This window comes from Colias philodice, chromosome 3, assembly GCF_061535455.1.
Source record: "Colias philodice isolate Cphi_HAF_F1 chromosome 3, ilColPhil1 Martin Lab GWU primary, whole genome shotgun sequence".
Lineage (NCBI taxonomy): Eukaryota > Metazoa > Arthropoda > Insecta > Lepidoptera > Pieridae > Colias > Colias philodice.
Genome location: NC_143088.1, coordinates 7,106,892 through 7,119,321, shown reverse-complemented (window position 1 = coordinate 7,119,321; position 12,430 = coordinate 7,106,892). Strand labels below are relative to the sequence as shown.

At 35.7% G+C, this 12,430-nt stretch overlaps 1 protein-coding gene across 2 annotated transcripts; it reads right to left on the bottom strand.

The window, feature by feature from the left end:
• Positions 1 to 1,919: 1,919 nt before the first annotated feature.
• Positions 1,920 to 11,764, bottom strand: LOC149489744 (transcription initiation factor TFIID subunit 6-like). Of its 2 annotated transcripts, XM_089714404.1 has the most exons (12): positions 11,357 to 11,764; positions 10,679 to 10,967; positions 9,958 to 10,109; positions 9,692 to 9,871; positions 9,372 to 9,541; positions 8,751 to 8,904; positions 8,306 to 8,478; positions 6,812 to 6,987; positions 5,837 to 5,946; positions 5,615 to 5,692; positions 4,978 to 5,085; positions 1,920 to 2,474 (listed from the first exon to the last, which is right to left on the bottom strand). In XM_089714404.1, exons 1-12 carry the CDS (start codon positions 11,591 to 11,593, stop codon positions 2,379 to 2,381), a joined length of 1,923 nt encoding a protein of 640 aa, XP_089570530.1. In that variant the 5' UTR covers positions 11,594 to 11,764; the 3' UTR covers positions 1,920 to 2,378. The 2 variants fall into 2 exon arrangements, with proteins under 2 accessions (XP_089570530.1, XP_089570531.1); XM_089714405.1 differs by lacking the exon at positions 4,978 to 5,085.
• Positions 11,765 to 12,430: the final 666 nt, after the last annotated feature.

Here is a 12,430-nt window from a genome sequence, read left to right as displayed (position 1 = left end):
TAACGGTTTCTATTATTATTATTTATATAGTACCAGCTGTGCCACGAGGTTACGCCCGCGGTCAAATTCGCGGGCGAAAGTAATTGTTCCTGATGCCTAAGTCATAGTATAAAGAGAACAAGTAACTAACTAACTTATCTTCGAACAAAGGTACATAGCGCCGTTTGTATGTACGTGGAGTGCTTGGCCACGCACCCCGTTCTGTAAGTACGCAAGCTTAAACGCACGCACACAACGTCGCTCGGTTCCTAAAAAATAATTTACTATATGCAACTTTACAGAAATACGTCGAATCACGCGTGGTAGGGATGAGAAAAAGATGGCGTGTAACGGAAAAATGTCACGCGTAACGAAAAAATGTTACACTAAATTTTTTTCCAACCCCGATAAAGAAGTTTCACTTCAAATAGTGACAACCCTGCGCCTCGCGAGTTAAGGTACCGTGCGCTCCTAAACGCCGGGAGACGGCCTACTTGTACTCTTTATACTATGCTTATGTATTATTCTAGTATATAAGCAACATCACTTTTCAGTTTTCACTTTCAAGTATTAATAACATCCATTAAGAATTTTTCCCGTGAAAGAGGAACAAACAAACTTACACCCATCCATGGTCACATAGTTTCACGTTTCTAATAGTACTATATTATTATTATTAGATAAGGAAAGATTTCATATATATAATGATATATAGCGAATTTGCTGAAAAGAATCAATCATTTATTTTTTCAAATACATAGAAATTATATTAGGGATTTTTGATAATTCAGTTGCGACTGATATTTGAACAGCCTGAATGCTTATGTAAACCTCATCTAAACCAGATCCTTATTGTTGATTCTCCCAACGTCCACAATTTAAACTTTGACAGTTTAACTTTTTGCCATCACACAAAATAAATTTATTGCACAAAAATATAGAACTAAGTGCCCATTTTTTATAGGTTTAAAGGATAAAAAAAAAACATGTGTCATAATTATAAAACCTATCTATATTAATAATATTTCTTATCTCTACAACAAATCAATCAATACAACCAATATTTTCTCTTAATAAATAAATCTAAATAAACTTTATAGCTGTTACAAATTCATTCAATCGTTGCGAATACATTCTCAAAATTAAAAAGGATTAGATTTTGGGGTGAAACCAACACTGCAGCCATACTAAAATCGAATTAAAATCGATGGGAAACCAAACTTCTTTATACTCGCGACTTCAAGTGATTCATACAATTTACTAAAGAACTTTATAATTTCCTGTGTTGTAAGTACCAAGGACTCTAATAATAATTGATACAAAACTAATGAAATATTTAACTAGATACTTTAAAGTTCATTCATCATTACAAATTATTTAAATAGAAATGATCTTTTTCAAAACTTACGGAATATGTATGGTACGTATAAAAAAATATGTATTCATTCTGGAACAAGATAAAAAGTAAAACAACTAAAACCCAACTACGACAAAAAACGACGCTGAAAAAGTATAAAACAAAAGTTAAATTGATGAACTAATAAAGAAGCTATGAACGAAAAGATGTGAATTATATGCAATCAGCCCATGAATACAGGTAAAGTCACAAGCAAATGCTAGTAATATATATATATTCAAAATGTGCAAGTAAAAAGCTTTCAAATGATACCAAACACGGCATATTTATCTTAACTTTATTTTTTTACTCTGTATGTTTTGTCCGCTAGAGGGCGCCACATTAGATTTTGTGAAACCCCATATAGCCTATAACCAGCGGACAATTAAGACGCTTCTAATGATATGTCATTTGTCGAATTCTGATAAGTAGTTTAGAAGTTACGAGGGAACAGATGAACATACATACATACATACATACATACATACATACATACATAGCCTGTCAAAATCATAACCCTCCTTTTGCTTTGCCGTAGTCGGGTAAAAATTACATAGGCACGTAGTGGAATAAAATAAAATAATAAAAGTAGTTGAATGTAGAATACATTTTCGAATTTTAAATATATTGTTATCACGAAATTAAATAACTTCGAGTCAGTCCGCTCTGACAAAAGTACTTCATGTTATCCTTTGATAGCGGCTCTCTTGGATAAGCCATTGATGACATGTTGACATGAAACGCTACAGGCTTCAACAACGCGTAGAAATAGTTAAAATGTATTCTGAAATTATGTAACGCCGGTTGGACTAACAGAACTTTCATAAATTACAACATAATCGTATCATGTTCTGCAGAGCCTCGGGTAAGCACAATATCCAATTCTTCAAAACAGAGCTAACACAGTATCAAATTCGAATCTTCGGGAGCACTTTAGGATATTCGTATAGCATCTTCATCTGGTCTTCTTGAGGTGTTTGATAATGGTGAGCACACGCGGCTGTCAGGCGAGGTGCGACAGGTCGTCGAGTTCGGGCGGCGGCTGCGGGGCGCCCGACGCGCGCGCGAACACCGGCTTCGCGACCACCGATACTGGCGCCTGCCCAAAATATGTACACGATTATATACAAGGAAATTGTAACATCTGTAAATATATATGGAACTAGCGGTCCGCCCCGACTTCGCCGGTGGTACCTACATGTTTAAACTATCCTATCTCTCAAGTTGGATCGAACTGCACATGGTGTGCGAATTTTATTACAATCGGTTAAGTAGTTTAGGAGTCCATTGAGGACAAACATTGTGACACGAGATTTATATATATTAAGATTGGTAGAGTATTACTGAAAACTGAAATTCTGTTACTGTCTTGCGCAATTACATTTAATAGGATGGATACATAGAAGTTAATTTATTCGATATTTACTAACAATAAGATTATATGGAACTGTAGCATTTGCATTTGTTTGTGTAATTCAACATGGTAATTATCACTACCATGTTAATAATAAGCAATTAATTAATACTAGCGACCTGCCCCGGCTTCGCACGGGTGCAATGGCGGCCGGCCGATACCGCCGCAAACGCTACGTCCCGCAATTTTTAAATCTGTAATATCTTCGAAAATATTCACTTAAATCATACGGTGTAAAGGGCCATATAGATCTATATTAAATGAACAATGTATTCAAGGTATTTAATTCGTTAAGGATTAATGCTGTATTGGTTAAAATCGCTTCGAAAATTAACCATTATTTGTCGTAAAAAGTAAATGACAAAAAAAAGTTATTGTGGGTTATCCATAAGAGATAGACATATACCATCGCGGACTTTTCTGTAGACCTTTTCAATGTGTACAATACTTAGTACATTATTTTGATAAAACTCGTAGGGTTCAGCCTGCGTTTGCAATGTAAGCGGAAAACATGTAATTATTTACGACATCACATTAGAAACCTCAAAAATAACAGTACTTCTCCACTATTTAATGGATGTTATTATACATATAAACCTTCCTCTTGAATCACTCTATCTATTAAAAAAAACTGCATCAAAATCCGTTGCGTAGTTTCAAAGATTTAAGCGTACAAAAATACATAGGGACATAGGGACAGAGAAAGCGACTTTGTTTTATACTATGTAGTGATGTAACTATAATTCAATACATCGACTAATAAAAGCAAGGTATCAATACCCGCGTGTTTGTACGAAGTAAGAACGGCAATTACTATGCAAACAAAGTTGCGGGAACAGTTTTAGTCAATGATATTTGTTTCGCGGCAATTTATAAGTCTTAGTCTAGATTCACTATCAGAGGGTGGATATAATTAGGGTTTAGTAGTCTTCGCTCATACATTTCATTATTTAGGAAGGGACGACAAACGTTAGTTCATTGAATGCACCCCTTTACTTTATCGACGATTTTGACAATAATATAGGGGCTTGGTTGATGGTTCTGCCCATGTGTGATGTAACTTCAAGGTTCTTTTTCAGTTTTGAATTCAATATCCCCAAATATATTACAACCAAAATATTTATTAATAAAAATAATTAATTCACGATTTATAGGTTTAAACTAAAACTATTTTTGATACCCGTGAGAACTATTCAAAATAAAAGTGAGACGGATATTTTAGAATGCTTTTTCCACCTATATTTCTCGTGGTAATTTAATTGGCCAACGAATATTCTGCCGCATGAAAAATCATTTTTTATTCAAATGAAACGCGTGTTGCACGCCCCTGTATCAATCCGCAACCCGCGACAATCAACTGACGAAACCCGTGGGGATTGCGCGCCCCTGTTGGAAAAACCCATATCGAACTTTTTAAAAATACAAAACAATACTATGATCTAAGCGCATCGCACAACTACAGCATGAAATAGGGCAATAGGCAAATCACCTAACGTATAAATACCATATATTTTTATTATAACAGATCAGATTGCGAAGTATTATTGCATTAAACTTCAATCATAGTCCTAGATAATAATGTCGTCTTCGATATTTTTTTTTTAAATTAGGTCGCCTAACTTTGTCTTTTTTGGTACAGAGTATTTGAAACGAAAACAAGACATTGAATTTTGCAAATTTCGATTCGATTCGATTTTTAGATAGTCTGTAGATGTCTGAACGGCTTGTAATTTAAACGTATACTAAAATTATTTATTTAATTGTATACTTTTTAACCGACTTTAAAAAAAGGAGGAGGTTATTTAGTTCTTCTTTTAACTCAGAAAATACAATCTTGTTTATTCCTTGTCCTATATTATAATATATTCTTTTGTATATCTTATGTAGTAGTATGATTAGTGTGATCATTGTTTTGTCTTAGTTCGACTGACGCATGTAGAAAATTAAAATAAAAGTGTACAGTTTAAATTGTTCGGAATTTACATTAAAATACTTTGTATAAAAATGTGTTTGTATAAAATTGCGAACCTGTATTTGATGTCTCTGACGTACGTGCGTGTTTACGTTTATGTGTGCGTGCATGTTTCCTTATATTATACATGCTTGTGTTTATGTACTATGACGTGTGTGTGTATGTGCATGTTTGCGTATATTATACACGCTTGTGTTTCCATGTGTGCGTGTATACCTGGCTGACGCCCCCCACGGCGGCGGCGGGCTGCTGCGGCGGCATGCCCACCACCACCACCTTCTGCGGCTGCTGGTTGCCGGCCGGCCCGCTCGTCACCACCACCGACTAAACAAGACATGCACCCTCTACATCTACTTCGATCACATTACTTCCTAACGTGTTCGACGATCCCAACTTATCGGCAGCTTAATTAACAAACGGCGGTCACTTCAATGTGTGCCATTCCTAAGCGACATTCGTGGTTCGTTCACTTGACACACATAGAACGGTTCATTCAATTTATAGAAGGTGAATTTAATAGGCGGTATAAATCATGCTTGTTCTACGCTTTTCATAACCTATTGAAAGATCGTTTCGTCATATCCTCCGCGTTCACTCTGCAATCTGCATGCATCATTCACAATATGTTTATCATATTACAAATAAAATATATATTAAAATTGATTGATAAATTCATTCAAATTAAATTTATGCTTGATTTATAAAATAAATTTTATTATATCAAAGATACCATAAAATAATAAAAGATATTCTATATCCGACGAAACGGTCAGACACGTACATAGGCAAAAGCTTTTGTTACACACAGTGCATTACAAATTACAAAATCTGAGATACATATAAATTTGCTCACCTGAACGTTTTGGCTACGAACAATTGTCGGCTGCGAACTATGTACCACAATATGGCTCGCACTGCTAGCGGGTTGTGTCTGTTTTGGAACAAAATGCAAATATATGTATTGAAAAAAATAATAAAATTCATTAACCATTTAGACTTTTTCGATTTTTAGAAAAGTTGTTTCAGAAGCCTGCAGATAGATTATATATTTTTTTAAATAAACTAAATTATTTACCTGCTGTGGTTTTTGCTGTGAAACAATGACAAACTTCTGCGGTGGTGGCGTGGACGGCGCTGGCGACTGCGGCGTATTGGAACTTATCACATTACGAGTCGCCAAGGAATCTAGAGGAAGAATAAAATTTAAATAATATTCACATACACAAAGAAGATGCTATTGTCTATAGCACAATAGGAAACTCTGCATAAGGCCGATAAAAAACCATTTCAACAAACTTAAAAACTTTGTTACAACCGTCTTATAATAATTATAAGACGGTTGTCACAAAGTCTTTAAGTTTGTTGAAACGCTCAGCAGTGAACCGGACTATATAATAATTATATAGTCCGGTTCACTGCTGAGCGTCATGCACAGTAAGGGAGCATGCACGTTTCTGAATACGTACTTTGCGAATATTATGTCGCGGTTGACTCTTACCTACTTCTTTCATAGCACTTTGAATAGCGGCATACACGTTATTGGTATCAAGTATATTCCTTTACTTAAAATTATGAATTAACATCTAAGCAAAAATCACGCTCAATAATTGTACGAAGGAAACAATGCCTACGCGTATGTGAAGCAGACATTTAAATAGAGCATATACAATAGGTATTCTCTTGAGCATTAAGAAATGTGGTATGAATTTTTGGCTTTAGCTTTTATACTTTACTTGCTTTCCACCCGCGGCTTCGCCCGCGTTTTCAAAGAAAAACCCGCATAGTTCCCGTACCCGTAGGATTTCCGGGATAAAACCTATTCTATGTGTTAATCCAAGTTAATATGTGTGCTAAATTTCATTGTAATCGATTCAGTAGTATTTGCGTGAAAGAGTAACAAACACACATACACGTCCTCACAAACTTTCGCATTTATAACCCATTGAGCCCCGAACGGCCAGATCCGGCCGCGACACAATAGATTTTCTATTGTGTCTGTGATTCCAGGGCCTGATGGAATAATATTAGTAGGAAGTAGGATAGCACGTACCAACAGTCTTGGTGGCCTGGTGCGAGGCGGAGGGCGCGGGCGCGGGCGCGGCGGGCACGAGCGGCGGCGTGCACGTCACCACGGCCACCGCGCCGCCGCCGCCGCTCGCCGACGGCGACGCGCGCAGCTTGCCCACCATCTGCTGCAGGCTGGGCCCTAGGTAGCCGTAGTCACGCCTGGCTCAAAAACGAACAGTCTGACTATCGTAGTAATGCCTTATTTTTTTCTTTAAAATTATTTCCTTACGCAATACATACGGTAGCCTGGAAGAGATCGTTATTCGTTACCCAGCCATAAGACCACAATTTGTACTTTGTACATATATGTTTCTATTATTACAATATGTATATTGTTCTTTATGTTATCTCTATATCTTCTGTGCAATAAATAATTTAAAAAAATCCTACTACCATAGTAAATTCTTATACATTAGAGCCTTTTTATATCTAAATTATAATTTATTTCGTACTGTGGTTAGTACTTAGATCATTAAGTAATGGATAACACTCGCAGGCGTTTCCCCTTTTGCCGAGGTATAAGATTATTCGAATCGAAAAATCTTATGCTTTCATAAAAACTACTTGCGTAATCGATTACAAACACTCTGCGTATTCGTAAAACATCGAAAGGACGTCTACAAGTGCTCCGCTATGCCGTTTTGCACTGTCAAGTCTTGCAGAAGCAATTCAAACATGTCGAATATTAAAAAAGATGGAATAACCTTTCATTTGTGTATATTTCTTTATTTTTTTAACGTACATTTCTAATTAAATGCAATTTCTAATAATCGTCGATGTATCGTTTAGCGATATGATCAAGACAAATAATCGAGTCATGTTTACTCGATCATTGATGCGGCCCCACGAGACTATCGTGGAAAGAAAATATACAAATTTAATCTTTATGCACTAAGAGATAAAGTTGAATTTAAAACGCGATAATGAACCGCATTCCTTACGAGACTATCTTTTAAAGAAATAAAAATTTAATCTTTATGACCTAAGTTATAAAGTTGAATTTAGAACGCGATATTGAACCGCACTCCCCACGAGAGAACTTGGAATGAAATACAAATTTAATCTTTATGAACTTAGGGATAGAGTTGAATTTAAAAACTCGTCGCTTAAAAGGTCGTAAATTTTTACGACTTTCGTGTCACAAATTATTTTTGTGAATGTGTGATTGTTTTTCAATAGTGTGAGTTACCCTCCCCGCACCAAAATCAGCAGAAATTTTAGTTAGAACATTTGCCAGCGTACTCCATCCATTACTTAATGATCGAACGGTTAGTACAATGTAAACTTTATTTATTATATTATAAACGTAATTGTTAGCTAGACGCAGCTGGGACTATATTGCTTTATCACAGTACTTTATTTATACTGTGGCCTGAAAAAAGTGTATGGAGATAGGCTGCTTATATACCTTCTATCAAAAATGGGGAAATGTCAAGTATTGCCATCCCATTCCTGAAACAAAACATAATATACTAACTTGTAGTCATCGGGCAGGTCGGGCGGCTGCCGCAGCTGGCGCACGACGGGCGCGAGCACCTTGAGCAGCTGGTGCTTGAGGTTACCGGCGGCGAGTCGGTCCGCGCCGCCGATCCCGCTCAGCGCGCCCTCCACGCGCTCGCCCAGCCAACGCACGCGCGGCAGGATGAACACCTACACCATACATACCATTTATTCGCAAAACGACTCATGAAACAAACATTTTAAATTCATAATAAATACCACATCACATCAGACCTCCATCAAAAAAACATTTTGATATTTTTAAGTTTTTCAAGATCACATTTACAGGATTACAAACTTTATGCTGATGTTTGTTGTTTTTTCTCCAACAATTTTTACAATCGTTTTTCAAATACATTGTATAACATCTCGTCCTAATACTTAAATCGTAATACATTCAGTATATATAATATGGTATATACCTTTACAACTTCAGGGCCCAATTCGGCTAAGCCCTGTACTGCACCATACAGAGATGCAAGTGGTGTTTTCTCAGATTCTTTCATAGTGGTTACCATAGATGGACCTGACTCACTATTTGTTTGGGATGGACATTGTAATGCCCTAGAGAACAACCTGAAAGTAAATTATTACATAAAAATAGTGTATTTGTAGTGCTCTAATGGTCTGATCATGCAATAGCCCGGTTTACACGCACACTCTTTACCGCGTGATTGAGTGCGCGGGATTGAACGCGGGAAAGCACGCGTGCTGAGGAAAGAGGAAAGATTGTGCGTGTAAACGATAATCGCGCGCGATTGATCGAAGTAAAGCGTGGCGCGTTGGAGTGTGTGCGGAGTGGACGCGCAATCTCGTTCTCTCTGTCATCGTTTAAATGCTCGCTCTTTCCCGCGTGAAAGCCGAATCGCGCGCGAAAGAGCGTGCGTGTAAACCGGGCTATTCACCAATAAAATGTTTTGCTTTAAAAATATATATTAAAATTGAAATTCTCACGATTCTAATGTTATTCAGTTAGAACATTTTAGTTTTTAAACAGAACAAAATTGTATCTCAATAATGTACAGATTATATATTTAAATTACCTTGTTACTCTTGTTTGTAAATTGTTTGTGGAAGTGTTAAATGTTTTACAAATCTGTGCCATGAGCCGGGCAGCAAAGTCCCTTAATGCCCAATGATTATCTACTTCCGGCCTCATACATAGCTGCCGGGAAACTATGCATGTTGATACTGATGGTATTAATTCATGCAACTGAAATAAATACAAATTTTATAACAACATATATAGAATAATACAAAGTTCTTTAATAAAGCAAATCAAAAATGTGTAACTTAACATTATACAGGAACAAAAATGTTAACTCCCTTATAATAATCAAATTTTAAACCATAAACTACTTACATATTTCTCAAGATATAGAGATTGATTGTCCAGTAATGCCTTAACCATCCGCATCAAGTATATGAGAAGAGCAAGGTTGTTTTGCACAACATTAACTTTAACACCTTCAGAAATGAAGGTGCACATCCTTGGTAACATTTCATGAAGACCAGGGTCACAAGCAAGAGATTGCAGAGCTTCCTAAAATTGATGTGACACTTTACAATGTGATACTTAAACTACAAAGTATAACCAAAACAAATATGTACAGAGGTTGATAAACTTACTGCACGCCTCCCTTCATCACTGCCAACACAAGCTTCAGTTATCTCTTTATAGTACAACTGTTGTTCCACACTCAACTCATGAGTTGCAAGCTGTTTAACATGTACTGATTCAGAAGCCTTCAATCTAGCAGCTTTACCACATACAGGTTTACCTATTAAAAAATAAAAACAGTTAAAATATTGTTGTATTTGATACAACACAAAAATATGTACAAAACTACATTTCCAAAGATCATAAATTGAATTGCAATGATATATTATGTATATCTATCTATTGGGCATCCATACTAATATTATGAATGCGAAAGTAACTCTGTCTGTCTGTCTGTCTGTTACTCAATCACGCCTAAACTACTGAACCAATTTGCATGAAATTTGGTATGGAGATGTTTTGATACCCGAGAAAGGACATAGGCTACCTTTTATTGCGAAATATGTACCACAGGCGAAGCCGGGGCGGACCACTAGTTAATAATAAGTCAAAAAAGTTGTTGGTAGGTTACAAACACAACATTCAATCTTCAAAAGTGACACATTAGTAACTATATGCACACACACAATTAGACATCAAATTAAGATCATTAATCTATTTTGAGCTTAAACAGAAAACTGAATTAAATTGTGGATGATTAGTAACATTTCGAAATGCCTCTGCAGAGTGCTAATAATTAATCTATGTACATTCTAAACCTACTCTATACCATATGGATTATTACAGTACCTGCAGAATCTTTATTGGCAGGTTTGCTTAATTTTGTTATAGGGTCTACAGACTCCAACTTCTGTGCTTCCTTAGACAGTGGAGGTGGATTCTCAGGAACAGTTGGTTGAACCCCATCAACACTCAACCAATGGGCTCTAAGTGAAACATCAAGAGGGATTTTAGGTGGAGGAGCAGATAATATTTCAGATAAGTCTATTTCCTTTTCTTCAATAAAATGAAGTTCCCTTCCACCTCCTGTTGCAAATCTAAATGGTAGTGAATCTGGTTGTATAAATCCATATTGTGGCTGGAAAATAGAAAAATAGTTGGTATATGAGTACCTAGAAATTTGGACCAATTTAACCATTTCAATAAAGATATTTACTATAACATTAACAGTGCTTAGTGTCAATACATAAAGTAAAACTAACACAAAATATATTTGTTTAATTTTCTACTTCTATGGCACATAAAGCCCTCCTTTATACCACTCATATCATAATATAGGTCTATAAACCTTCTAGCTTAGTAAGTGCATTTTAAAAGAAACTACATAATAACATACAATATTATTTTTAGAAAACCATCAAATGACAACTACAAATTGTATAACTAACATAGGTAGGTCAGATCTCCAAAAGTATACCTTTTCAATTAAATTTGAAATATAACATGTCTAATAACAAAGAAATTTACCTCAATATTTTTAATTTTTAAAGTATGGTCTATATCAGCAATTGAAAGTTTTTGTCTTTTGGAATGATGCATAAACTTCATTGCATCTTGAACGATTACTTTGAGACGAAATGTAACATCATCCGCTAAATCCTTTGCAGCATCATCACCGAGATTTGCAATGCCCACACTTTCAGCAATAACTTTTATAGAATCTACAGTAACGGCAGAGCCGTATCCGGAATCCGAATCACCCATTTCAATTAAATGTTTTAAGGAAATCCATGAAATACAAGTATTATTGTCAAATATTAAAACCAGGTTAAGAATAGGTCAATAATATATCCTGTTTTGTGTTTAAAACAATTTGCTGTTTTTTTAAACAGACCACACACTTCATTCAACAAAATGCCAAGATCTGTCATCAGCATCGTGTGTCACTCGTGTGTCAACTGTCAACTGCTGCAGTCAGCAGTGCACTGTGCACCACAGATTAATAACTAGTTACACTGCACAGAGAAAGTAACTGGAATTGGGAGTTGCCACAAGAAAAATAACATACTAAATTCCGTCACCAAGAAGCATAAATCTAATACACTGGAGATTTCAGTATGAACATTAACTTGTAACAAGAAAATATGACCTTGAATGACGCCTTTATGTTTTTTTATCCCTTTCACACCTAACTAACTACCTAGGTGTGAAAGGGTCACACAACTAAACAAGAAGGTCATATAGAAATCAGAAGCTTCTGTATAACCAGTATAACACTATTCTAAATTTAGAATCTAAATCAGATAATGAAAATTATGAATGTTATGAATCAGCGGGTGTAGATATTATCAACGAATAAAATATAGATCGTTTAACATAATATTTCAAATCTCGTAACATATCCTCCGAGGATGTCCTAAACTTCCTATTATAAACACTTTTGACTGCAAAATAATATCTGACCACTAGCAGGGAGGTTAAACGGCGCCGTTAATGCTAATAGAGTTTCTAGTCATTGAATTCAACGAATAAAATTGAATTGATTAATAGGTGAATAGTTTGGTATGACCATTTTGTTGTATATTAATTGTGATAAATATA

Excerpts from the sequence above, each read along its gene's own strand:
- LOC149489744 (XM_089714404.1), bottom strand. The coding sequence starts at position 11,593 with ATGGGTGATTCGGATTCCGGATACGGCTCTGCCGTTACTGTAGATTCT. Across the intron at positions 8,905-9,371 it reads TTACAAACAAGAGTAACAAG|GTTGTTCTCTAGGGCATTAC; the intron begins GTAATTTAAATA and ends ATTTACTTTCAG. Across the intron at positions 8,479-8,750 it reads TGGGCCCTGAAGTTGTAAAG|GTGTTCATCCTGCCGCGCGT; the intron begins GTATATACCATA and ends TGTATGGTGTAG.